At 45.5% G+C, this 27,297-nt stretch overlaps 2 protein-coding genes across 2 annotated transcripts in view; both read right to left on the bottom strand.

Annotated features, from left to right (window-relative positions):
• The window catches only part of SVIL (supervillin), a 146,225-nt gene extending 142,505 nt beyond the window's left edge, over positions 1 to 3,720 (bottom strand). Inside the window, exon 1 of the mRNA XM_083405930.1 lies at positions 3,352 to 3,720. The gene's annotated coding sequence lies outside the window, so the exon portion shown is untranslated. The remainder of the gene's footprint in view (positions 1 to 3,351) is intronic.
• On the bottom strand, positions 544 to 4,822 carry LOC310661356 (uncharacterized protein; the record flags this gene model as incomplete). Its single annotated transcript, XM_083407205.1, has 3 exons — positions 544 to 950; positions 1,300 to 3,951; positions 4,819 to 4,822. 2 exons carry the CDS (start codon positions 4,820 to 4,822, stop codon positions 2,978 to 2,980), a joined length of 978 nt encoding a protein of 325 aa, XP_083263331.1. The 3' UTR covers positions 544 to 950; positions 1,300 to 2,977.
• Between the last annotated feature and the right edge of the window lie 22,475 nt (positions 4,823 to 27,297).

Here is a 27,297-nt window from a genome sequence, read left to right as displayed (position 1 = left end):
TTTTATTTGATTGCTGTATTTCAGAGTTGTATTGTGTTTTCAGCTATTTGTTTGCAGTTTTGTTAGTATGAGCCACCTTGATTATTAGGAAAGCAGGTTGAAAAATAAACATTTAAAATAAAGTTTTGGTCAAGGGAATGAACTCCAGGTCAGTAGGAGCAACACTGGGAAAGTTTTCATCATCCTTTGACTGGTGTAGAAGTTCCTCACCAGGGCAAGACGGTTTGAGCATACAATACCAACCCTTGCTGCCAGTTAGTTTCCGGACCCAATTCAAAGTGCTGGTTTTGACCTATAAAGCCTTAAATGGCTTGGGTACACAATACCTCAAGGACTGCCTCTCCCCATATGAACCAACCGGACCCTGTGACCATCATCTGAAGCCATTTCATGCGCCTCCTCCATGAGAGGCCTGGAGAGTGGCAACGCAAGAATACACTTTTTCTGTGGTGGCTCCCCACTTGTGGAATTCTATTCCCATGGAGGCTCTCCTGGCACCTTCATTGCATTTTTATGTGCCAGGCAACAACATTCTTCTTTTCCTGGGACTTTGCCTAATTAATCTACGGCATTTCGAACTGTTATGAGTTTTTGTGGTTTTGTATTGTAAACCACCCTGTGACCCTCAGATGAAGGGTGGTATAGAAATTTAATAAAAATAAAAAATAAGTAAAACAGGGATGGGAAATCTGTGGCCTTGCAAAGGACATTGGACTACAACTCCCATCAGCTCCAGCCAGCATGGGTGATAGTCAGAGATGATGACTGCTGAAATACAACAACTTCTGGAGAGTATCAGATCCCCACCCCCGCTTCACATAAAGTGGGGGCTGCCATGTTTTGGGGGGCCTGTGGGCACAACTACAAACCACAGACTCCGTCATGGGCACCGCACACCCTCTGTAGCTGAACACACACCAAAACCTGTTCTATTGGCTACAAGAGAAATGCTTAAAGGTAAAGGTAAAGGGAGCCCTGACCATTAGGTCCAGTCGTGACCAACTCTGGGGTTGTGGCACTCATCTCACTTTACTGGCCGAGGGAGCCGGCGTACAGCTTCCGGGTCAAGTGGCCAGCATGACTAAGCCGCTTCTGGCAAACCAGAGCAGCGCACGGAAACACCGTTTACCTTCCCGCCGGAGAGGTACCTATTTATCTACTTGCACTGGTGTGCTTTCAAACTGCTAGATTGGCAGGAGTAGGGACTGAGCAACGGGAGCTCACCCCGTCGCGGGGATTCGAACCGCCGACCTTCTGAATGGCAAGTCCTAGGCTCTGTGGTTTAGACCACAGCGCCACCCGTGTCCCTTATTTCAAACCTAATTTCAGTGAGGGAAGGACAGTGGAGTGGACCCTACAAGCACCAGGGAAGGCCCCTGTGGGAACATATACTTTATATTATAAGGCATTTGCCATGAATTTTATTGAGTACCCCAACATTCTGCACAATAATCATGTGGAGCCCAGTTTACAAATTATGCAAAATGAGAAGCAAGTGTTTTTCATGGTCTGCCCTCTTCCCAAGAGCTACCTGGGTATTTTCAAATCCTGCTATTTTAAAATACCCATCTCCAGCCACACAAGGCTAGAAGATCATGAAAAATTTCAACCTAGTCTTCTTCCAAAGTTATTTTTTATAATCTGCAGAGAGGGTTGGTTTTTTTCCTTCCCTCCCTGGTTTCAGCTATGCAATCCCAGTACCGGCAGCCTGAAAGGATACAGTCCAAAAAAAGCTTTACTGCTTGGTTCATTCTAAATGTATATAAATTAGCCAATTAGAGTGAAGCTCATGTTCCAATAGGAGATGCCTCGCCATATTTGAGTGCCCTTTAACCATTATAGAAGCGGAGGGAGAAAAATACCAAACTGAGGGATGAACTTTGTGGTTAGGGGGTGAAGACATCAATCAGGAAAGTTGGCTTGAAGCAAGACTGAAATCTAGGAGACAGTGCAAGCCTACACATGTTCAGAAGCAAGTCTCACTGACCTCAATAGGGCTGATTCCCAGGTAAGTCGATCAGGGATTGCAGCCTAAATGAGCAGAACTCCCTATCCTTTGCCCTGCCAATAGTGAAGGAAAACTAATGCAAAACTAAGCAAAGGATTGTTTACCACAGAAAAACTAGTTCCATCAATTGAAGTAGTCTTCCCAAGTTCCCCCTCCCTCTACTGCTCAATTCTCTGCATGAAAGTAAAAAAAAAATCGCCAGCTAGAGGCGAACTCTAGAAAACAGTAACTTTGACAAGCACTGTGACAAATTGGCTTCAGAAAAGAAACATTTCAGATCTAGAACCCACCCACCTTTCACAATCGGCCACAACTCCTTTCACAGCTGCTACGGCCTGCAGAAGGTCTTGAGAGAAGCAATTAGTCCTGAACTAAGACAAGATATTCAAAGACAGCCGGAAAGTAATTGAGCAATTCAACAGAGTCATGCAGGAGGTGACTCTGGACCTGCTCTGCAGATCCCCTTCCAGAAAGGGGAGACTTACTCAGCTTAGAGATTCGCGGAAGCAAGAAAAGCCTTTGTAACCCTCGCGAAGCCCCAAGTGGAAATATAAGCAGATCCTTTAAATGCCTTTCTGAGCCACACTCGCCAGGTAGCGGAAGGACTCTGCTCACTTGCAGCGAAAAGCTCTGAAGCTCTCCTATCCAGAACAGAAGTGGGCGTCGGGAGTTTCCCTCGAAGCAACTCGGCGTCCAGAAGAAAGACTTTGTTTGCACACCCAGCTGTCAGCTATAAGGAGGCGCTGCTGTTACTCGGGTTTACGGGGGCGGGGGGAGCCCGCCGCGAAAGCAATTACGCAGCTGCTTCATGAGGACTAGCGTCTTAGGAAGCCACGTTTACTCCAGAGCTGTTTCTCTCGCAGGGCTCCCGCCGCCTCGGAAGCCGAGCCGGCTGCTTGGGAGAGAGCAGCTTCTCCTCCAGCCCAGGGTCTCCCCCAGCCCGAGGGCTCTCGGCGGCAGCTGGCGAGGTTACACAACGAGGCACAGCCTGAAGCCTCCGCCGCCGCCCCCACCCCCGGCCCCGCTTCGGCGCTGCCTTCTCAATGGACGTTTGTAGCCGAGCAGCTTCTGAGGCGAGCCGCTCCTCGTCCTCGCCGAGAGCGCCTGCCGGCTGGTTGGCTGTGTTGTTGCGAAGGGAAAGGCCAAGAGTCGTGACCTTTCGCTCCTCTTTCCCCCCACCCAACCCTCCCTCGCTCCCTCTTGTCCCCTCAGAAGGGCTCGTCCCCAACCTGCCCCCCCCACTTGTCTCTCCCCCCGCCTCCACAGAGTCCCCGTTTCGCTCCTGGCGTCGCCGGTGGCAGCCAAACGCGCGTCGGGGGTCGCTCGCAGCCCGCCTTTCTTACCTCGGGGCTTGCGGGGCGCCGCCGCCGAGGCGCCCGCCACCTGCCTCTCCTCAGCTCCCGGGAGCGCCTGGCCGAGGGGAAGGCAAGAGCGCAGAAGTTCCCAACAAAGGAGAGAAAGTTCGCCGCCTTCTGCTGCTGCTGCTGCTGCTGCCGCTAAGCGGGCGAGGAGAGCGAGCAGCTGGCGGGGGGCGGGGAGGGCGCGCGGGCGCCCAATGAGAAAGTTCGGCTCGTGCGAGAGCCGCCGCCGCCGCCGCTGCTGCCGGCCGGGCCTGGCTTGGCTCGAGGGGGAGGTTGCTGCTGCTGCTGCTGCTGCTGCTTCGGCGTCCGCCAGCGAGAGCAAACCCCACGTCTGTCTGAGGGCGCCTGCACGGGAAGGCGCGCGCTGGAATGGCTCCTGGCTGGGACGGAAGGGGAGGGCTGTGGGTGGGGGAGCCGCCCTCCGCGCCGCCGGCGACACAAGTCGGGGTGTGGGGGGCGAGCGCCCAGGCCGAATCTCTCCCTCGCGGCGGGGGCGAGCTGCGCGGCTCGCCCGGCGGAGGCGGAAGGGGGAAGCTCCCAGGTGTGGCCAGGCTTCGGGCTGATTATTCGGCTTAGGCAGAGCTCAGCCCCTTGGCCGAGTTTTGGTTCTAAACAGTGACGAGAGCGCGTTAGAGCATACACGGAGTGCCTTTCCCTCAGGCACCATGCGCGCAATTGCCAGGGCTGGGCATTGTTTGGTTTCGATTTAATTTCCATGCTGGCTTCAGAACTCTGCAGCGGTTTGCCTTTCGTCATTTAGGGAGAGCCCCAGTTCCTGCCGCCTCAGGGCCTGGGGAGAGGAAGCTTTCCTGCAGAAACCTCGTTGCTGTTCAGCTCAGAAAGGCCAACGAGGAAAAGACTATGCCATGCAAACCACGATTTCTGTCTTCCTTTTATTTTGGTTCAGAATGCAGCTGCTTGGGTACTGGCAGGAGTGAAGCAGAAGATGCTTGTGACACTCCTTTCACATCAGTCCAGTTGGTTGTAGCAGTTTGTTTCCAGGCTCAGCTGAACATTGCTGGTACTGACCTTTAAAAGCTCAGTATGGGACCAGCTTGTCTACAGGACGTCCTGTACCACCCACACAAACCCAGCAGGAGGCTTCAAGATGGCACTGGAGGCCCTGCTCTCAGGCGGCTATTCTTGGATTGGCAACAGGGCCTTCTCTGTGGTAGCCAGATGGATGTGGAACAGGGGGTCAGCAAACTTTTTCAGCAGGGGTACACTACAAAGGTACACTGTCCCTTTACCTTTGGGGGGGGCAGACTATATTTTGGAAAGAAGAAAAAAAAGAACGAATTCCTGTGCCCCACAAATAACCCAGAGATGCATTTTAAATAAAAGCACACATTCTACTCATGTAAAAACACACTGATTCCTGAACTGTCCATAGGCTGGATTTAGAAGACAATTGGGCTAGATCCAGCCCCGGGGCCTTAGTTTGCCTACCCATGATGTGGAACTTCGTTCCCCAGGGAGACCTGACAAGTTCATTCCTGGCTTTAGGTGTGTCCGGAAGACTTTCTCGTGCAGAAGGATATTTGAAAAAAAAAATTACTTTTGTTTTTAATAGACTCCTGTCTTGGGTTGCTGTGTTCTATTCAATCTTTATTGTTTTAAACTGTGCTGGTAGCTGCTTTCTGAAGTGTTTGCCCTGAAAGTAAATATTTTACATGACATCTAAATATTCTATAGAGGTGAAGTGCAATATATTTATTGAGAGCTAGTTTCACATAGTGGCTAAGAGAGTGAGGGTGAGCCCTCAGTGTCCCAACTTGCCCCCCAAATGGGTCTGAAACCGGCATAGTATCTTCCGTGAAGTCAATCTTCAATGGGATGAAGAAACAGTTTAAGTGTCCTCCACACCTTCTCCCTAACTGGAGCGAGCCAGCAGGGCTTAGGGACTTTTTTCCTCTGCGCCAGAATCTCTCATCACTAGGGATTGCTGAACTTCACACACTATTTCTGACTAAACGTGCACAGTTACAGGTAGGTCTGCCGTAGTCGAAACAAAATAAAAAAAATGCTTCCAGTAGCACCTTAGAGACAAACTAAGTTTGTTATTCGTATGAGCTTTTGTGTGCATGCACACTTCTTCAGATACCTTCAAACGTGCACAGGTTTGTGCTGCTAGCAGAACGGAAGGCAAATGGTGTATCGAATTCTGGCTTCTTAAAGGATGCAGCTGAAATCTGAAAGACCAAAGTCTGCCCCTGCTACTGAATATGTTTATTACCAGGAGGATTTCAAAATAATAATATAAATAGAGTACTTGGAAGGTTGTCTGCTGCCATACAAGTATTTAGTGTGATTCAGTCATTAGTAAGCTGGGCTCTGACCACCAAGATCCAGCTTCAGATCCCTGATCAGTCAGAAAACACTATGGACCTGGTGGTCCTCTCACAGCCTAAGCTACCTCATATTGTGGTACTTAATAAAGTGGGATCTTATGGTTTGGCTTGGCTCATTGGATTCATGCTGCTGTGCATCTGTTTATGTTGCTTCACTGTTGGCTCTTATAATTGTATTGTATTTTAATCACGGGAGATTGTGCTAAAGGGCAGCTTATCAATTCTATAAATAAACCCAGGCCACTTTCACTCTCGCTGTTTCACGGGTATGATTGAACCGTATACCAGCAAATTAAGGCAGCACAATTAAAGTGGATTTGGTGCTGTTGCACAAAAAACAAACCCTGCATCTCTCCTTACCCAATCTCCCCACAAAATCCCCACCCCATACTTTTTGCCATTGAAAAGTGATGGGAAAGTGGAATAATGATGGCATTGGGTTATATAACCCTTATACCCTCCATGCAAACAAATAAGGAAGAATGTTCCGTAAAGGTCATCTGGGAGATCTTTCAGCCATGTATGCAACCCTGAATTCAATGCGGGAGGGATGGGATACAAATATAAGCAAAAGAATCATAAATGCTTAGAGACAATGCTTGGAGTTTTGTGGTTCTAAAAAGTAAGGTATTGATCCTATGGTTTCTAGTGGTAATATCACAGCAGGTCTTGGAAGTCTTTGTGTAGAGAAATATAATAATATGTAGATTTGGTTTTTATATTATTTTAATGTGCAAAGGACCTTACACTGATTTAAGTTTAAATATTATTCCATTTATTCTATTTACACCCACCCACTTTCTGCCATCTTGGAACTGAAGGAAGCACACATGAGGTTCTGGGCATGTGTGTCTCCCATTCCAGAAATGACCCACCCTTTTTAATTTTGGGGAGGCAACTGCATTGTGTATCCTCGCATCGTGTGCTGCAAATACATGTAGCAGATGGCCCCAATAATATTTCTTCAGGTGTTAGTGAAGACTGCAGTCTTACTTGGAAATAAAGTTTAATTGGAATCAATGAAACTTGGGATTTTCAAGTAAATGGATGCAGTGGAATATATGGCCTAAAGTGGCAGTCCCACATTGTCAGCTGAATTGCGATTCCTGAGCTGAAGGTGCTGATAGCTTCACAGGTTTCCTAATTGGGTGTCATGGAGATCTCTGGCTGGGCTTTTAATACAAGTCTGCATCAGGGTTTGACCTCCTAGGCCAAAGGACAAGAGGAATGGGGGAGTGTTGAGGCTAGGTTGTACTTAAGGGGAATTAGGGTTGCCAGATGTCCTCTTTTTCCAGGACATGTCCTCTCTTTCATGCGTTTGTAAAATGAGAGTCGTCACAGCAATCCATAGTTAAAAGTAGAAGTTGGCAAATGTGTCTTCTTTTTTGCTCTTCAAAATATGGCAACCCTAAATTAGCTCTGCCACGATACAACACTTCATGCATTCACTTGGGTGTAAGACCTAATGAGCATGCGTTCTGAAACATGCTGCACAGGTTGTAATTGAGTTTCTTCAGAATTGTCAAGCCACACTTCAGGATCTGATAGGAGGAGCGGTGCTGAGTTGCTGGAACTGAAAAGCCCTTGGAGAACAGAGTTTCTACTGTAACAATTCTATGACTCAGCTTCCTCTGGATTTAAAGAGCTGGAGGAAACAGGCTTGCCTAATTATCATTATTTGTATTAACATGCCATAGATTTTCTTCGAAAAAGTTGCTGTGCAATCAGATTGCCATTAATGAGAGGAGAATTATGAGCACTGCTGTGCCTTCCTTTATTAACTGGACCAGCAGATAAATATGCCAACATGGTGAAGAAGAAGCAGATCTTCAAGATAACAACAACAACAACAACAACATCAACAACAACAACTGCGGGAGGCAGTGGAAGACAGGAGTGCCTGGCGTGCTCTGGTCCATGGGGTCACGAAGAGTCGGACACGACTAAATGACTAAACTACAACAACAACAACAAAATAAAAAACAACCATATGAGTCCCACATATTATTTCTGATTGGTCACAGGCCTGCAGCCCAAATCTCCCCTCTTCCCTTCCTTAAAATATATATGCCACTATTAGCTCTGGAATGAATTACATGCATAAAGTTTAATGAAATCCAAATCTTATGGGGATGATCATCTTACCAGGTGGGTACCACTTGTGGCTGCAATCTGTATTCCAGCCAACAAAAACATTTCAAAGGCATTGAGTATCAAAAAGCCAAGCTGCAAACATAGCATCAAATAAGGGCCAATTTAAATGCAACAGCAACCGTTATGGAGGCTGCCAAAAGGCATTTGCCCATGTAGGCACCACCCATAGCCAGTGCAACATTTTAAAGGCTCTTAAACTATTCACCAGACTGTATGTGCCATATGTTTCTATGCCAGCACTGTATGGACCAGGCAGAGGCTGCACTGGAACGAGGCACAGCATATAGGTCAGCATGTGGACTAACCTTTCCTGACCACCATATGGGACACTGACATACATTAAGTACTGATACTACTTGCTCATTTCTCTCCTAAGCCCTGAGCAGTTAAACAATTAAAAAGGGTTTTGTTTTTGTTTTTTGTTTCCTCTGGATGAGAGGACACTGGGACATTCTTTGTGATATTTGCTTTGTTTATAAAGAAATACAAGCATGTCAGCGGAACCAAATGCACACATATATAAGCAGTCCTCACAGATGCATCTCTGCATTGCAGCCTCAGAGGGTTGCTTTATTTATTTATTGTGTTTAATTATATCTTGACTTTCCTCCAAGGATCTGGAAAGCTGTGCATATGGTTCCCCTCTCTCCCATTTTTATCCTCGGAAAAAGTCTGTGGCATAGGCGAGGCTGAGAGACGGCGGCTGCCCCAAGGTCACCCAGTAAACCTCATGCCTGAAGGAGAATTCGAACACAGATCCACCCCAAGTGCCAACCCCACATTCTAACACACTACCTCAAAGGATTGTTGATCTCTCTGGCCAGAGTTATGCTTGTAGCTCGCCCACCTAAACACCATTTGCACCAATCACCCTTTCGGTACCATCTCACTAGGGGATGCTGCTTGTAATTTGTGTACTGCTGCTGGAGATTTCCGACATTAGTCTAGATAGATAACCAGTTATGCTATACTTGCCTCATGTCCACTTGCCTGCCTCCTCAAAATTATTATTAATAATAATAATAATAATAATAATAATAATTTATTATTTGTACCCCAGCCACTCTGGGCGGCTTCCAACAAAGATTAAAAATACATTAAAATGTCACACATTAAAAACTTCCCTGAACAGGGCTGCCTTCAGATGTCTTCTGAATGTAAGGTAGTTGTTTATCTCTTTGACATCTGATGGGAGAGCGTTCCACAGGGTGGGCGCCACTACCAAGAAGGCCCTCTGTCTGGTTCCCTGTAGCTTTGCTTCTGACAATGAGGGAACCGCCAGAAGGTCCTCGGTGCTGGACCTCAGCGTCTGGGCAGAACGATGGGGTGGATGCGCTCTTTCAGGTATACTGGGCCGAGGCAGTTTAGGGCTTTAAAGGTCAACTTTGAATTGTACTCGAATCATATAAGAATGATGACTATTCCCTGTGTAGTTTGGTGCTTTGACTCCTTGTGATGCAATGGGTCAGGGGCCAGGTCATCTGGTGTTAACCAGAAGGTCAGTGGTTCAAGTCCACCCAGGGATGTCTGTGGGCAGGATTCCTGCACTGAGGGGTTGAACAAGATTACCCTTGGGGGTTCATTCCAACTCTACAATTCTATGATCACCCCCCCCAATCTTTTCCTCCCCACCCATCGCATATCCCAATCTGAATGAACCAGGGCAATGATAAGCAGCACCCACAGCAACAGGGGAAGACGGAAAGGACTTTGTGTGCTGCAAAGATGCTTTTGGCTCAAGAAGACTAGAAAGCACAGTGACCTCCTCCACTTGTATGCATTCAAATTATTTAATCATATTTCTCCCTATCCACCACCCCCTCCCTCAGCACAAAAAGTCAGAGAATCTAGGACTGCTATGGGATTTCAGAAAACGGCTGGAGATGCCATTCACCATCGGAGTAGTGGAAATGGAAGGAGAGCTAAAATTCTAAGCAACCGCTAATTAATTTATGAGTACCTGGAGTCGTTCCAGGTATGGAACCAAACACCAGAGTCACATGACATGGGGGGGGGGGAGAGAAGCCTAAAGGAAAACTATATTAAAAAAAGCTGGCAGTCAGCATCAGTTTTGCTAATGGAAAAAAGAGAAGATTGGTTAGGAGCAACTCCCCATTGGTTATGGGCTGAAGAGGATTCTGGTTGTTTCTATTGCCTTATTTATTGTTTATTGTTTGTTTGTTTGTTTTAAAAACCAATGTATATAATTCACATAGTTTTATTTCATTTTGAAGTGAACAAAAGAGAACTCAAAACCACCTAGCCTTGTGCTGAACAGTTAGATCATTTAGATCAGCTGGGGAAATTCTACTCAGGCATTGCACCCAACAGAATATCATAGGGTGGTGACCCGGAAAGGGGCCTTGTCTGCTGTTGCCCCTGCACCGTATCATGCTCTTCCTTCTGCCATATGTGAAGCAGCAACCAATAGTTACTTTAGATGTCTTACAAAGACATATCACTTTGCCCAGGCTTTTCCTGACTCATAAGACTGGACCTTGTTCTACATGTTGAAATCCTCTGAGTTTCTGTTTTATTCAGTTTATATGCTTATATGTTGCTGTGTTAGATTGTGATTTCGTTTTCATGGTATTTTGTTTGTTTACCGTTTCTAATCTGCTTGCAGTGGCTACGGCCCCAAACAGGGACACAAACAGGAAGTCCCTGCAAGTAGCCATGTAGACTCTCCGTCCTACTCCAACAAGTGGGGTAGGCAACCTAAGGTCCATGGGTCACAAGCGTCCCATGGGGGTCATTTTACTGGTCCACGAGCTGCCCCCAAACCAAGCTGTCCGCTCAGTGAGTCCCCACGCGCTGCGCTAAACTGGCACAGCGCGGCATGGGGACTTGCTTCCATGGTGCCGGAAATTGCGTCTGCACATGCACAGATGCCGAAAATCACATCTGTGCAGACACAGATGCTGGAAATTGTGGGTGTGCATGCTCATGTGCGCCCGTGATCCACCCCACAGAGGGGGCTCCGTGGCAGTGAACTGGCCCAGGCAAGGTAAGCCTTGCCAACCCCTGAAAGCAGTACAGCCAGCAAAATGGGGAGGGAGGGACTGAACAGAAGAAAAGGAACACAGCAAAGCTAGTGGAAGAGCCACCATTCTGCATAGATCCAGTCTGGAAATAACACCAAACTATGATCCATTGAACTCAGTGGGACTTCCTTTTGAGTTGACGTGTATAGCATTGCACTGTAAACCTTCAACTGAGATTGGGGACTCAGCTATACAGCTGCAAATAAAGTGAATGTGTGGTAAAGCTGACACTAGATGGTGACTGTGCGCTACGGCAAATTCAATGTATTTTTCAAAACTTTTTTTTCTCTAAATGCATTTTCAGGTTTTTTTATATGTGTGTAGATTCCACCTTGAATACAGTTTACTGGAATTTGTTGGTTGTTTTTAGTTCCTGGCAGAACCTCCAACATGCCATAGATGAAAACAGGGACACACGAGTAACAGCAATATTCTCCTACCTCACACCACTGCCCACACATAATAATGCTTAAACTCTAGTAGCCTATCCACTGATTTAAAAGTCAGAAAGTGGTTTGCTCTTTAGGTTAAGCACAATAATCAACTGGGAATATGAAATAATCTTACAATGTATTACCAACAGCTCAAAATAAGCCTCACCAGCTGCAGTATTTAAAATGGCAAGCAACACACTGGACAGAACTCTAGAGTTGGAAGGGATCTCAAAGGTTCTCTAGTCTAACCCAGTGCTGATGCAGGAAGCTCACTATTACAGCATCCCTGATACGTCGCCATCCAGTCCCTACTTAAAACCCTTAAAGAAAGAAAGCCTACCACTTTGTTTCACTGTTTCGCTGTTCAATAACTCATACCGTCAGGAAGCTCTTCCTAACAGTGAGTCAAAATCCAAGTCGCTAGTTTGGGTGCTACCTTCAGAAGAACAAATTTGCTCCATCATCAATGTCAGAGCCCTTCAAACTATATCACCTCTCAATAGTCTGTTCTTGAGATGAAACATACCAAACTCTTTCAACCTTTCCTCATAGGACTTGCTCTCCACTCTCCACCGGACACAGTCCTTCTTTCACGATGCTGCACTGAATGTGCTTCTTCAATGTTCATTTGCAAACTAATGCCATGCATTTGCTCTAGGGACAAGATGCATCTACACCCTGCTCTGAGTTTTAATTTCTAGAGAGCTTGGAGAGGGAGTGGAACTCTGAAGAATGGCAACTCAAGCAACTCACTGGCAACATTTTAATAAGGCATCTCCAAAGGACAAAAATAGAGACAAACTGATTTACCAGGTCACTGAAAATAGGCCCTGTCCCTGGTAAATAGAGACAGTTGGAGCATATATTATTCTTTCCAAAGATCTGACATGTGGAAACGAAATATGAAAATTTCCAATATCAAATAACAGAAGCTCAGAATTGTTTTTATTACATTACAGTTGAGCTATGAAGATACTATAAATGTGATACAAGTTACCCAAGAACAAGGCTGTAAACACTGTGCTGCCTCTACTCCTGCCTGGTATTTTTGGCACCTCTGGGCGTACACACTGTACTCCTAGATTCACAGAAGACTTGATCCCCTTCTGCTCCGTACAAGGCCTGCGTTACAGGAAATCCTACACAATGATAGGAATGGGAAGTGTAGTCTTTCTGGAAAGAAGTGGGGGGGGCAGTGAGGTGGAGCAATGACCTATGACACAGGAAAGGGCATCAAAAATATTGGATCACATCCCTTACAAAGGAAATTCCTAAAGTGTTTGTTAATTTCATACATTATATGCTGCTTAATACCAAACTAGTCTTTAGCTTTGAGAAGGGACGAGCAATATTTTCTATGCCTCGTTCAAAATTTATACTTGGTCACTCTGCAGGCTCAATCCTATGCATTCATTTATTTCCCCGCAATGCATTCTCTGCATGGCTCTGCCCGGCTCACAGAAACAAAGATTAAGATAAATGACTTAAATGCAACAACATAAACAGTGACATGCAACACAAAAACTTTCCACAAACAAACAAACAAAACCAATTGGCAACACAGGTATGCAATAAGTCACAGATCAATAATTGAGAACCCAGTTCATCCTTCCCCGAAAACACATAATTTAAAGGAACTGGATGAAAGAAAAGGTCATTTATAGCTGAAAATGCTGCAAAGTGGGGGTGTCACCACTCTCCTCAGCATATTGCTCTGGGCACTTAGCAGTACAGAGTAAGTATGATTCATGAAAGTGGTAGCAGAGGATTTGCTGGCAAGGCACCCCCTCCCCCAAAGTTCAGACATGGGGGAAGAGTATTGGCAAGGCACGAGCGTCTCACAAGCTGTGGGGTTTCCCTTGCAAGTCTATCTGTGTGTTGTACTGAGGCATAGGGTGTCATGGCCCCAGCATCAAGTGATAACCAGGGGTCAGAGATGGAGGAGGAGGAGCTGGTTTTGAGTTTTGAGCTGCTGTACAGCTGGATGAGAAGCAGAAGCAGGTTCCTGTTTCCGAGGCTGGTGGTTGTGAGCCTGCAGACCCTGAACTAGGCGCCTCAAAGACGCCTTTCACCAAGAAGAAGCCAAACGCCTCCCACTCCACAATGCCTGCTCAACAGTGCACCAGGTGACAACCCACACAGAAGAATAAAAGCAGTCACCTTCAGGCCAGGGTGAGGTCCACACCCCAGGTTGAGAGAGAGGCAATCTGGACAAAAAGACTTGTAAGTCTTCAGTCAACCTCTAGTGCTGTTGTGGTCCAGGGTCATGGGGTGGAGATGGTTGTCGAAGACCACTTATTCATCCGGGTCCCTGTCTCCAGTGTCCTACAACTGCCCAATCAGGGGAGATTCTTAGCCCCATTATTCTTCAATGCTAGGCATTTAGGAAAATGAAAAGCACAAGGTGCTTCAGTTATGAGAATGGTGTGCAAATTCTGTTATGTACAATGGAACATCATGAAAAACACAACTTGCCTGAAAGCAGATATTGGCTCACTTGGAAGCATTTGCCAATGCATGTGCACATAAAATAGTAGATCTAGCTGAAAGGCAATACATGGAGACCTGCATTCATTGTTGCAATACATCTCTTAATTATTTTTAAACTGTATAACTATAAGATTACTGTATAACCTTAGAACAGACCTTTCCAAACTGTGTGTTGCGGCATGTTAATGTGTTGGCTGTAGTGTGTAGGTGTGTCACATGAATACTCCCCGCACTCCTCCTGGAAAGGGAATGGGCAGCTCACCAATTTGCTAGTAAAACTGAATTAAAAAGGTAAAGGGACCCCTGACCATTAGGTCCAGTCGCGGACAACTCTGGGGTTGTGGCGCTCATCTTGCTTTATTGGCCGAGGGAGCCGGCGTACAGCTTCCAGGTCATGTGGCCAGCATGACCAAGCCGCTTCTGCATGTCTAAAAAGTGTGTCACCGACAAGAAAAGCTTGGAAAGCTCTGCTTTGGAAGGTTGTATAATCTTAGGAAGGGTGTGGCTGTGAGCATCATGAAGGCAGCCTGCACTTCTGAATTCGCCACTACACTAAGCAAGCAGTGCACTTGGAGCTATCCGAGGTGCTGAGATGCCTGCTGGGGATGGGCCGAACATACTGGTTGTGTTCACACAACCAGATCTCAGCTTAATAAACTGGAACATGCACAAGCTTCATTCAGTTCTATGCAGTCCCTTTGCTCCTGCTTCAATCCTCCCTTAACTCAAGCCAAGAAGCAAAGCAGGAAGCAGCCTGTCACAGCTTCCCGTTGCTTCCAAACCAGGACATTGTAGCTAGTGGTTTCCTAGTGAGTCAGAATACAAAGCCATGGTTGAAAGTTGGCTTTCAGATCTTGACATGTTTGAAAGCCATTATTCATAGTTCCCAGTTTGACTGCAGTAGGAAGCTCTGGTGAAACGAGAGCTAGAGTGGTGTAGTGGTTAGAGTTTTGGAGTAGGACCTGGGAGACCAGGGTTCACGGCAATGAAGCTCACTGGGTCACCTTGGGCCAGAAACTCCAGGCTTATGAAGTAGAGTGATTTGGGGGCATTCTTGGAGCATGAAAATGCTACCCAGCATCCTGGCGAGAAAGGAGGAATGCCATTGAATTTTGAGCTCCCTTGCCTTGGACATTCACCCCATGTGCCTCCTTAATAGTCAGAATCCCCCACTTTTGCAGCCTTTGAGTGTGGCTGAGGAAAAGCAGGCATTGTCACTCAGCTCTGTTAGGGAGCTGAATATAATAACCCTGTTCAATAAAACTTTTGAATTACTTGCACTTTCACAGTCTGAACGAGTAATCAAGGTTTGACCCACAGCACATGCACCCTTCATCTGCAGGTTGGAAACACAAAGTTCTCATCCCAGGGGTAGGGAACCTATGGCCCTCCAAATGTTGCTGGACTACAACTCCCATCATCCCTGAGCATTGGCCATGCTGTCTGGGGCTGACGGGAGTTGGAGTCTTACAACATCTGGAGGGCCGTAGCTCCCTCACCTATGAGCTAAGTGAACCCTAAACTAGTTGACAGACGCTTGTGGGAGGCCTGAACTGAAGAGGAAAGCAAGAACCATTGCTGTAATTATATTTGGCCATCCCAAGTTTAACTCCCCTGCTAGGTTTCCCAAGACGAGGGTCAAGAAACACACAATTCAACAAACAATTTCAGAGAATATGTACAGATTTCCAAACTAGCATCTTGGCTTAAAAACACCAGTAATCCCTCAAAACTGGAGCAGCCAGATTGTAAAGTAGCGATAGAATTAATTGTCCTAATACCAAAGCAAATGTGTGGGCTTTAAGCTGACCTCAAACAACAAAACAGCACAGTCGGATCATACGCAATCAAAATAAAAGCACTACTGTGTCCTACTGTGAGACAAAAAGGAGTTCCCTCCCCATGGCAGAAACTATTTGGAGTTTGTCACAATATGGAGGGAAACAGGATACACCCACATACACACTCGAAGGGTATCTCCTGCTACAGCCCTCTTTTTGTCTGGAGAAGGAAAACCATCTGGTTCACAGAGATGTCCCTCCAGCCAAAGCTGCAATGGGAGAGCTCTCTGCCCAGCTGCTTTAAAAGTATCTCCACGGAAGGGGAGATGGCAGGAAGTGCACTCTGGAAAGGCTCCAGGGGTCTCAAAGCAGTTCCTCGCCCTTGAAGAGATAATAATCCATCTCCCAAGGAGTTTCCTCCGAAGGATCTATGCAGCTAAGGCAGCATACACACGATACACGTAAAGCATCATTTAAGTCCATCGCCATCACTAAGAATCCTGGGAACTGCAGTTTGCTAAGGGTGCTGGGAATGGTAGCTCTGTTTGGGGCAAACTACAATTCCCAGAATGATTTGGGGATGGGTGGGATGTACTTTAAATGTATGGTGTGTACGTAGCTTAAGGCATTATTGATCTAAGGAAGGGTGTACCACTTAATTTTACATTTGTTCATTCATAAGCATACAGTCAAACCTTGGTTGTTGAACGTAATCCATTCCGGAAGACCGTTCAACCTCCAAAACGTTTGACAACCAGAAACTGAAAGCAGAAGCCTCAGTACAATAGGGAAACTCAAAACGGAAGCTGCGTAGCATGTTCGGCTTCCAAAAACCATTCGAAAACCGGAGCAGTTACTTCCGGGTTTTCAGCATTCAGGAGCCAAAGTGTTCCAAAATGGAGGTGTTTGGGAACTGATTTTAGAGTGTATTAAGGCCTGCTTCTGCATTCAGTATGTCTGTCTGTCTGTCTGCTTGAAAATCTGAAAATAAGTGCATCTTTAGATATGCATTTGTAAAATGCATTTGGGTGTGTTTATGAGCCAAGAGCTGTATTGCAAAATTCAGAGACGTACAAAATCTGAAGCAAAGGCACTTTCCAATCCACGCATCATTCCTGGAGGTGCAGATCAGGTCAGAATGCATCAGAATTCAAAAAGTTAGAATTCCTCAAGCATGAAGCATCCTGATTCTATTCAACTCCATCAGCTCAGATCACTGATTTGGGGGCAATCAGCTAGAGCCAGGAAATGCCAATCCCCTTCCTGATCCAAGTGCCTGTAATTTATTCTCCCATCTGAGTGCAACCCCCCCCCCCATTTCAAGTAAACCCAATTCAAATGCTTTCCCATCTGATTCAAATCCTCTTTCAGAAGATTAAAAGACGGGACATCCAAAGAGGATACAATGCCCTCCACCTTAATGAGATTGATCTTCTCCAAGGAACCCCTGGGTAATTCATGCCATCCGACCAAATCACTTTTAATTTCAGAGAGCGCCTTCACCACCTTCCAAGCATTTCTGCCTTGCGAAATGAAGGGGGGGGGGTGGAACTGTAGCCAATGCAATTGCTTAATTTTGAATAAGTTCAAGCCATGGATTATCTTTCCTGAGCCTGAATGCAAGAAGGGACCAATTAATTTTAAAATTAATTTTCAAAATTAAACAAGCTACAGTATACATTCCGATTGTTCCTATTTGCTGGAGATAGTCCCTATTTCCCAGTACTTGTTCGTGGTAAATCACTGCTCCCCCTATTTTACCCCTCCCCGCCTTTTGGCAGCAGGGTTGGTGGGTATGCACTTTGTTAATATGTTGTTTGTGTGAGTTACTAATGTTATCCAGCTTTCTCTGGCTGCTGTTGAATGCTGACAGGGTGGTGTAGTGGTTAAGAGCGGTGGACGTGTAATCTGGTGAACCGGGTTCGCTTCCCCACTCCTCCACATGCAGCTGCTGGGTGACCTTGGGCTAGTCACACTTCTCTGAAGTCTCTCAGTCTCACTCACCTCACAGAGTGTTTGTTGTGGGGGAGGAAGGGAAAGGAGATTGTTAGCCGCTTTGAGACTCCTTAGGGTAGTGATGAAGCAGGATATCAAATCTAAACTCCTCTTCTTCTTCTTATAGGGGTCACAGAAGAAGAAGAAGAAGAAGAAGAGGAGGAGGAGGAGGAGTTTGGATTTGATATCCCGCCTTTCACTCCCTTTAAGGAGTCTCAAAGCGGCTAACATTCTCCTTTCCCTTCCTCCCCCACAACAAACACTCTGTGAGGTGAGTGGGGCTGAGAGACTTCAAAGAAGTGTGACTGGCCCAAGGTCACCCAGCAGCTGCATGTGGAGGAGTGGAGACTCGAACCCGGCTCCCCAGATTACGAGACTACTGCTCTTAACCACTACACCACACTGGCTCTCACCACAGGTGGGAGCTGCATACAGGGTGGGGACCGAAGGTGGACAAACTATCCCTGAAGGAGCATAATACATCCCCCACCAGAATTACTACCCTACCTTAAAACCCCATACAGTTTCCACAAGCTTTTATACTGTTACCTGAATGGGTAAAATCACAGCACGAGGGCCTCCTTGAAATCATTCTCATGCAGTAGGTTCTGATTCACTAAATAGAAACCCTAATAGGAGGAACTCTGCTGAATTGGGAGTTTGGTATGCATGTTTTCCAGTACCATGAAGTGTTACGAAAGACAGGACACAAACAGCAACAAAATATGTTATACAGTGCATGGGCTTCATTGGGCAGCTGATGGTAGCCTTGAAAGGTCAAGAAGGTAGTTAATCTTTAGGCTATCCTCTAACAGCTTTCTGAATCAATGAGGGATAAACTTCTGCAATCTCTGTCCTAACAACCACTTTTCATTTGCTCTTTGCCTTCGTGTTAATATTTCAGAGTTCCATCTCTTTCAAGTGTTCAGGCTCCGAGACTGGGCAGTGATTAAAATCTGTAAAATCGACACTCCATTTTTCCATAACTTGATCAACCCAAGAAAAAAAAAAGCATCTTTAGTGGCTTCAAAAATACAACCAGCTTTTCATCAGGATGGTGGAATGGCAGATTGCTCCATGAAAGGGGCCAAGTTTAAGATGGAAATGAACCAAAATTTAGCAGTGGTATCAAAAGCAGGCATGATTGCTTCAACTCATACTCTATTCAAATGCAAGCCAGGGGGGATATCAAAACCAAAGTTAAAAAGACACAATGCGAATGAACAAAAATTGCTTGCCCTAAATGTTTTTCAGAACCCTTCACTAGGGGAAGTCCCCCCCCCCCCCCGGCTAATATTTGAATCTTATGTCTTTCCACTTTGTTTCACTAGACCTAGTTATACAAGTGAAAATAACAGTGAAAAATATGAACACCCCTAAAATATTTTTTGTTGGTATTAATACATGGGTGAGAGAAGGAAGAGCCATGGCAAGTTAAACATAAATAATTGGTTGATCGTCACATTTTCAAAACCAGAAATAGTTATTTTATTTTGAACACTGTTGATATTGTTTTCAAAGTGTTCAAGAAAATTAGCTTTACGTGAGGATGAAGATCCATTGCTACAAACTTTATAGTAAGAGACTTTCAAAAGCCCCTTGAAATGAAAGCTTCCTGCATATCATTGCCCCTCATGCGCATAAAAAGAAAACACCTCACCCGAAAAGAGAGCAAAAGAAGGCACAGATTTGCATAAGATCATATGCCAACTTATATGTATCAATGCAAATTATCAATGCAAATTATAACACATCTCACAAATACAGTACATCTGACCATTGTGAAGCCTGTGTCACCCTGAGAGATTAGAGATTATATTTGTTAAAATGAGGGTGAATTTGAATTTATTAATTTCGGTCACAGCTCACATACAATATCAGGGAAATCATAAAACATGACAGGGATACGTTTGAATTTGCAATTGGCTATAACAGGGACAATACAGGTATAGCAGCAGTTATATAAGTTAAATCTTAATCACTAAAATATAACCTAAAATAGTGATTTAAGGCCTTAGTCATTATGGTAGCACAGCTTGTTCCCTAAGTTTTCAAATGAGCATGCTTAAATCAGGTTTTTGAAACATGTGTAACCACTGCCCTACCTCTTTTCCTTGTCAACAACAACAAAAATAAGCAACTAAAGCAGTCTCCCAAATGCTTAGAACAGACTGGTTCCTAAATTTCAGAAGTGAACACAGAGAACAATGCATTAGGAAACAAGGCTTTGCTAAGGCCTACTGCTGTGGAGCTGATGCAAGATCAGCTACAGCCAATTCCCTTGTACAGAAAAGGATGCCTTGGGTGCAAGTTGAATTGAGTGCTGATGCATATAAGTGCCGTAACCTTCACAAAAAAGCATAAGGGTGCCACGATGCAGCACAGAAGCATGCTGGTTTGGAGAAGGGCAAAATCCATAGCTACAGCTTGTCCACTTCTGAAATATTTGCGGTTGGAAATCCTGCAAACTGGACACTGATGCTGTAACCCCGTAGCACAACTTATCGCATACTTATCTCTCTTGCAATCCTCTTATTCATGCCCCTGGGCTCAAGAGATAACATTAAGTCAGACATAATTTTAAAAGGCTTACTAATACTTTTGTGCAATTGCACAGCCTTGGGGGTTTAGTCTCACCATAGAAACTGCAAACAATCCTTAATGACATGCAGGCATAAAGTAACTGCCATGCAGGAAGGTTCCTCTGTGCAATTCATGAGGAAGCAAGAGAAAGGAAAGATTCAGGAGGATGACAACAGGCCCTCACCTCAGAAACCCATTCTGGCCCTGAGGAGCAAGGACAGCAGCTGAAGAATATGCCAAGATGGCTGTGGACAGTACGGTGTAGAGAACAATTTGTGCCACTCCCCAGAGGAGGAAGAGATGTGTGGTTGTTGTCGTCGGTGTCTTCCTACTGAGTGTGGGGAGGTAACAGAACCTCTGACCACAACCCCTTCCTTCTGATTCATGTGGGTACAAATGCCGGACACAGCCTTCAACATATAGCAAGGGACTATGAGACCCTTTGTGGGAAGCTGAAGGGCCTTGGGGCACAGGTGGCTTTTTCATCACTCCTTCCTGTTGAACCTCATGGACCAGACAGAGAGAGGAAAATACTGGAGGTAAACCACTGGCCGCACAGGTAGTGTCGTCAGGAAAGGTGTGGCTTCTTGGAGCATGGGCTTCACTTCCTTGAGGAAACACTTCTGATGAAGTGGAAGTACTGGAAATCTTGGAAGGAAGTAATCATGTCCTCTTGTGTTTCATGATACAGAGTCAAGAGAAAGCTGAGTGTAGTTGGAAATGCTCTGATTTCAAAGGAGCTACTGGGTGAGATCCCGGAGTAGTGGTGTAGTGGTTAAGAGTGGTAGTCTCGTAATCTGGGGAACCGGGTTCGCGTCTCCGCTCCTCCACATGCAGCTGCTGGGTGACCTTGGGCCAGTCACACTTCTCTGAAGTCTCTCAGCCCCACTCACCTCACAGAGTGTTTGTTGTGGGGGAGGAAGCGAAAGGAGAATGTGAGCCGCTTTGAGACTCCTTAAGGGGAGTGAAAGGTGGGGTATCAAGTCCAAACTCCTCTTCTTCTTCTTCTTCAAAGAGAAGGAGGCCCAAAGGATGGGAGTTTCTTAAAGGTGAAATATTGAAGGCACAAAGGCAGACAATTCCCAACAAGAAAGGAAAGTGGGAGGCATCTAAAGATGGACAAACATTCAAATATGCCCAATGGGTGGGACGGGAGACTGAAGCTTATGTAATACTCCTTTATTTAGCAGATATCTCAGGTTGAAGATGTGTCTCCCCAGAGGGGTGTGTGTGTGTGTGTGTGTGTGTGTGTGTGTAAAATCTCTCCGGTGTAAGATCTCATCTTTTTGTCTGACTCAACTTCCAGTTTACTGGAAAAGTCCTTCCCTGGAAGCCACTGAAAGGATATTCTCCTTGGCTTACGTGTCCTTGGTCAAGTAGCACTTTGAAATGACAATGGCCGCAGCGTTCCTGTCCAAAAGAGGTTTCCTGTATGTGCTCTAGGCTGAGGGCCAGGCAAGATGTGACTTGTTAAACGTATCTTTTGCACTTAACAAGCAAGGATTATTGTTGTTCCTGCTGCTGCTGCTACTATTAATGAAAATCACATGGTAGATTTCATCCCATTGCCAGAGGACACCTTCAGAGGGAGGGATTCCTGCAACAGGGGAGGAAAGACTACGTCTCCCCTTCTACGTCTGTGGAGATCCTGGTAGTTTTCAGCCGCATCCCCAATTAAAACTATTTGCATTTAAAAACAACAACAGCCCTGCATGTTCAATGCAAAAGACACATTTCCCTTACATCTAAGATGAAGTCACCAAAATTACATGTGGTTAAGCATAACCTCACTTCCTACTGTGGCATTGGCACATAACACCTGCTACGGATTTGTAAGAACTTGATTGTTTAGTGTGGCAGAGCCTACACTCTGGAACCCCCTGCCTATTGAGATCAAGCAGGTGCCTTCACTGTACTCCTTTTGGCGCCAGCTAAAAACATTTCTGTTTAGACAAGCCTACCCGGAGGCTCAGAAAGTGGAGGCAATCTGTTTCAGTGTTTTAATTTTTGTATAGATTAAAGTATCATTCTGAATTCTTCTTGTTTTTGCTATTTTATCTTTTGTAAAGCGCTTTGAGTGTTATTGTTGTTTTTTTAAAAAAATCTAGCGGTGTATAATTTTTATGAAATATATAAATAGGCACAAGGCAAAAATAAAAATGCATTTAACAGCTTAGCACTTGTTCCCCTCTATCACACTTTCCCACAGACCTCTAACTGTGGCCACAAGGTTCTGCTCCCCTTCCTTCATACACAGGGGAAAGGAGACAGGAGGCCGTGTGCTCCCAAAGTCTGCATACACAATTCTAAAGCAGGGGTGGGTGGTTACATCCTGTCCCCCCCCCCCAAGGGCCACATTACCTTGGGAGCAATCTGTTGGGAGCAGGGCCGGATTTAGGTTTGATGAGGCCCTAAGCTACTAAAGGTAATGGGGCCCTTTGTATGTCCGGCTGTCCTTTGTCAACAACAAATTGTCACTGTTTTTTGTGTTAAATATATGCTATATACTAATTTATGGACCTAATAGGTATCTGAAGCCATTTGCACATAACAAAATATGTACATCACAGGAGCCTACACAACACAAAATGCTGTTGTTGTATGTAGGTTTTATTTTACTTTTTTTTATCTTATACAGTGATAGCTTGGTTTACAACCATAATCCGTTCCGGAGGTCCGGTTGTAAACCAAATCAGGTTGTAAACCAAGGCACGCTTTCGCCAATGGGGCCTCCAAAAATAAAAATTAAAAAAAATTGGTTGTAATCCCCCCCAAAATGGGTTGTACAGTAATCCAAAAAAAGGGACACACACTTCAGGATTTGATGTGGTTGTAATCCAAAATGGTTGCAAACCAAGGTATCACTGTATTTTGGAAATGTACATCCAGTTTTTCTCTCTTTAATTTTTTTGGGGGGCCCCAAGAGAGTGGGGCCCTAAGCTATAGCGTATTTAGCTTATACATAAATGGTTGGGAGCTGTATCCTGGTGGCAAGAACATATGAAGAGCCCCACTGGATGTAAAAGGCCCATTTAGTCATTATCGTGTTCTCACAGTGGCCAACCAGATGCCAATAGGACCTGAATGTAACACTACTCCTGCAGTCTATTGGACAGAACTAGAACCAAAAGGGTATGGTGCCAGCCATTCCCTCTCTCTCTCTCTCTCTCTCTCTCTCTCTCTCTCTCTCAACTTCTTTTCTGTTTCTCTATTTTTGACACACTATTCTTTCTCCCCACCTGCTCCCGCCTAGCAGTCTGCTAGTATGAGCAGCAGAAGAGATTGTTTCTGCCAGATGTTTGAACTTCCAAAGGGCTGTTGAAATCAGGCCAGCGTCCACAGGTTGCCCTCAACCCCTGCTCCAAAGCATGGCTTAGCAACATGTCCAGACTCCTCCAGCGTGTTGATAAAATGTCTTGTTTCCCATGGTATAATCTATATGATTTAATATACACAGGATCTCCTTTTTTAAAAAAAGAACATCTTATTAGCATGTTTGGATTCTCTTATTCAGACAAACACCACTTTCCCTGCTTCTGCTACTACGATGTCTTCCCCTTCCTGTTAACACACAGCTGATTTTTCTCCAGCTGCTGCTGCTTCCAGAAACAAAGTCTCGCTTCTTCCAGTAATTCTGGGGCCTTTTGCTCTGCTATCTGTTATCTTAAGCCTGCACACCTTCTGCCTTTGAAGTATTGCCAGCATTGACTTTTGTCTGGTGCACTTTTTGCTCACACATTTGTCAAAGGCTGAGAACAGAGTGACAGAGCGGAGTCAAACAGGCAGCCGCGCGAGAGACCCAGCGGAAGTGGGGGGGAAGCCGTTCTGTTTCAAGCCTGCTATGTGGCTAAAATGCAACGAAACCTCAAAGCAGAGAGCATGTGGCAGGGAGAGATGAGAAGAGGATCAAATGAACCAAAGCAGTAGCATCTTTCAATCATGTATGCCATGGAATAAGTGGAGGCACGCTTTGACTTCCAAAATAAAAATATTTATATCTAGAATCTCAGCCTGCGGTAGCCTCCGTCAGTCATACAAGAGGGAGGGCAATGCTCTGTAGAACAGTCATGCGCCACCTTTTAAGGCTTCCAGCAATTTTACTTCTGGACTTGGCTGTGGAAAATGGTCAAAGCAACTTTCCTTCAGTTGTTTTTTCAGATCTCGGAGCCAAGAGGAAACTGTAGGTGGAAACTGTACCACAGCATATCCTGCCCTCAACTTACTGCTTCTGGGATCACTGCAAGTATTAGTGTGTTGCCTAGCATTATTATAGCTAGATTTTCTATCAAAACAGATCAGTCAGCCCCCCTATTTTTCCCTCCTCCCACTGCCAGCATGAAATAAGACCAAAGGGCCACAGGTTGCTCACACTTGCCCCAACACATGACTTCAGCCTAGAACTGGATCATATCATAGTGCTTTAAAAGTGTGAATATGGCCTGACACTACTCAGCTGTGGAAATAAGGGAGGAGAGCTCTAAGACCATAGAACTACATGCAGGGCTGTCCCAAGACATTTTGCTGCCTGAGGCAAAGGATAAGATGGTGCCCTCCCACGCCACCCCCCAAAAAATATTGCATGCACCAGAAGCCAACTGGACTGGCATTTGACCCTTACTGGCTATAAGACAGTGCCTCCCCCCATTGTACCAAACTTGCCTAGGGGGTGCAGGGCAGTTCACATGACACAAAAAGCTCTGCCCACTCCATGCCACCCATGGTGGGCATCTCACTCAGCTTATGGTAGGACCAGCCCTGAGTACATCTATTCACTTTATGCTGAGAGCAAGACAGAAGAGAGATAACAATTCTTGTTTCAGTTTTTATGGTCTGACTTGTACTCCTCCGCTGACAGAATAAAAGGATCTCTCATTCCAGGGCACTCATGTTACAAAGATGTCTGCGAGCGAGACATGAAGGCTGGCAATGTCAACTCCTCCATGTGGGAATCCCTTGCAGACTACTGCAGTGCCTGGAAACAGTCTGGTCATGTATCCACAGCAGTGACCACAGGAGAAGAAGAAGAAGAAGAATTTGGATTTGATATCCCGCTTTACCACTACCCGAAGGAGTCTCAAAGCAGCTAACATTCTCCTTTCCCTTCCTCCTCCACAACAAGCACTCTGTGAGGTGAGTGGGGCTGAGAGACTTCAAAGAAGTGTGACTAGCCCAAGGTCACCCATCAGCTGCATGTGGAGGAGCGGAGATGTGAACCCGGTTCACCAGATTACGAGTCTACCGCTCTTAACCACTATACCACACGGGAATGACTGCTGGGAAGAGCGCAGAGAGAAGGAACGCCATCGTGTATCTGCAGCAGCACAACCAAAGACGCTTTCATCTGCCCCAGCTGCAGCAAAACATGTCTCTCCTGCATCGGTCTCTACAACCACAGCAGGCACTGCAAGCTTCCAATCCCCAAAGGTGTACTCCTCCATTGTCTCCCGAGACAGACAGATGCCAACTACTTGTCGAAATCTGCATTCAAAATCACCTTGGAATCCGTTCCTTTCCCACAATGACAGTGGAGCCCACAACCACTGATGTTGTGCCCTGGGATTGCCGGCTGCACTGGGTGTAAGGGCTTGAAGTTATTTCTGCAGTCAACTTCCTTTCATCTGGGGGTGGGGGGACTGGTGATTGAAAAGGCTTCTGAGAAAAGCTAATAAAAAATAATGACAGCAAATAGAACTTCTTCACCCTTTGGGGAAGGATCTTTATGTGATAACGCATCTGCTTTGCATACCGAAGTTCCTAGGTTCAATTCCCAAACTCTCTGGGTGGGGCTGGGAACAGACACGGCCTGAACCCTGGAGAACAGTCAGTATAGATATTTCTGAGCTTGATGGGCCAATGGTCTGATTCAGTATCAGGCAGCTTCCTATGTTTCTATTTCCTCATCAATCCACAGAAAAACTCTACGAGGTAGGTCCAGTCATTATTAGTCCCTGTCAACAGGTGGGGGTGGATGTCTAGGGGAGCTCAAGCCAATGAATATCAACTTACTCAAGGCCACCCATCCAGGCCTAACCTGAGCCAAGACTTGAGTAAGCTCATTCTCCTCTTCCTCTATCCAAAGCACACTCCACAGGAGGAGACCACACAGACTGTCAACCCACCAAAGACCGGTCTGAAATTTCTTTGCTGCCAACGTCTCTTATGATTGCTAAATTTTTCAGCGGCGTAACCATTTTAGACTGCGGCAGGAAAACCAACAACAAGTCTTGGAGCACCTTACATGCGAAAAGATTTATTGCGGCATAAGCTTTTGTGGACTAAGGTCCACTTCATCAAACACATGAAGTGCTGTTCCCAGGTACTAGTCTGAACCCAGGAATTATCTGCTGCAGGAGAAACCTAAAGGACAGAATGATACCCAAGAGAAGACAAAAGACTTTTCATGTATGCAACAATGGCAGTGAGGATGCTACTAGCCCAGAGATGGAAGGAAGGAGAAGTACCAACAAAGAAGAATGGCAGATGAAACTGATGGGGTATGTGGAGATGGCGAAACTGACGGGGAAGAGCCGAAACCAGGAAGATCAAGTATTTTCTAAAAACTGGAGTAAATTTGTAATTTATTAAAAAGACCACTGTAAACAGTTAAAATCTTTGGAAGGGATGTAATGACATTGTAATGTGGAATTATTTATGATAATTATGGTTATATAATGGATAATGGTAAAAGATGCAGTAAATTTAATCTTAAACATGGAATCCATGGAGGGACGGAAGGGGGTCCAAAGGTTCAAAAGAACCTTGTATTTTAATGTTTGAAATGGTTATGTTAAATATGTATAAAATTATTTAAAAACCAATAAAAAATTATATATATATAAAAGACAGAATGATACAACACCACTTGTCACTTATTGCTCCCCGCTAAAACTCCTACATCCTATCTTAAACAATGGCAGTTCCCTCTCATAGGCCTTGAAGGGTAGCAGATCTGTATTTACTTACAGACAAAGGGCTTCAAGCAGAGGCTGGACAACCACTTATTTAGGGTATTTTAGCTCTGCATTTCCAACATTGAGCAGATGGGCTGACTGCAAGGCTCCCCTCCAGATTCATGATCCTAAGAACTGGCAGGTTA

This window comes from Podarcis tiliguerta, assembly GCF_965153285.1.
Source record: "Podarcis tiliguerta genome assembly, chromosome: 12".
In the NCBI taxonomy this organism is placed as follows: Eukaryota; Metazoa; Chordata; class Lepidosauria; order Squamata; family Lacertidae; genus Podarcis; species Podarcis tiliguerta.
The sequence above is the reverse complement of the archived record's forward strand: the minus strand, read 5'-3'. Positions and strand labels throughout refer to the sequence as shown.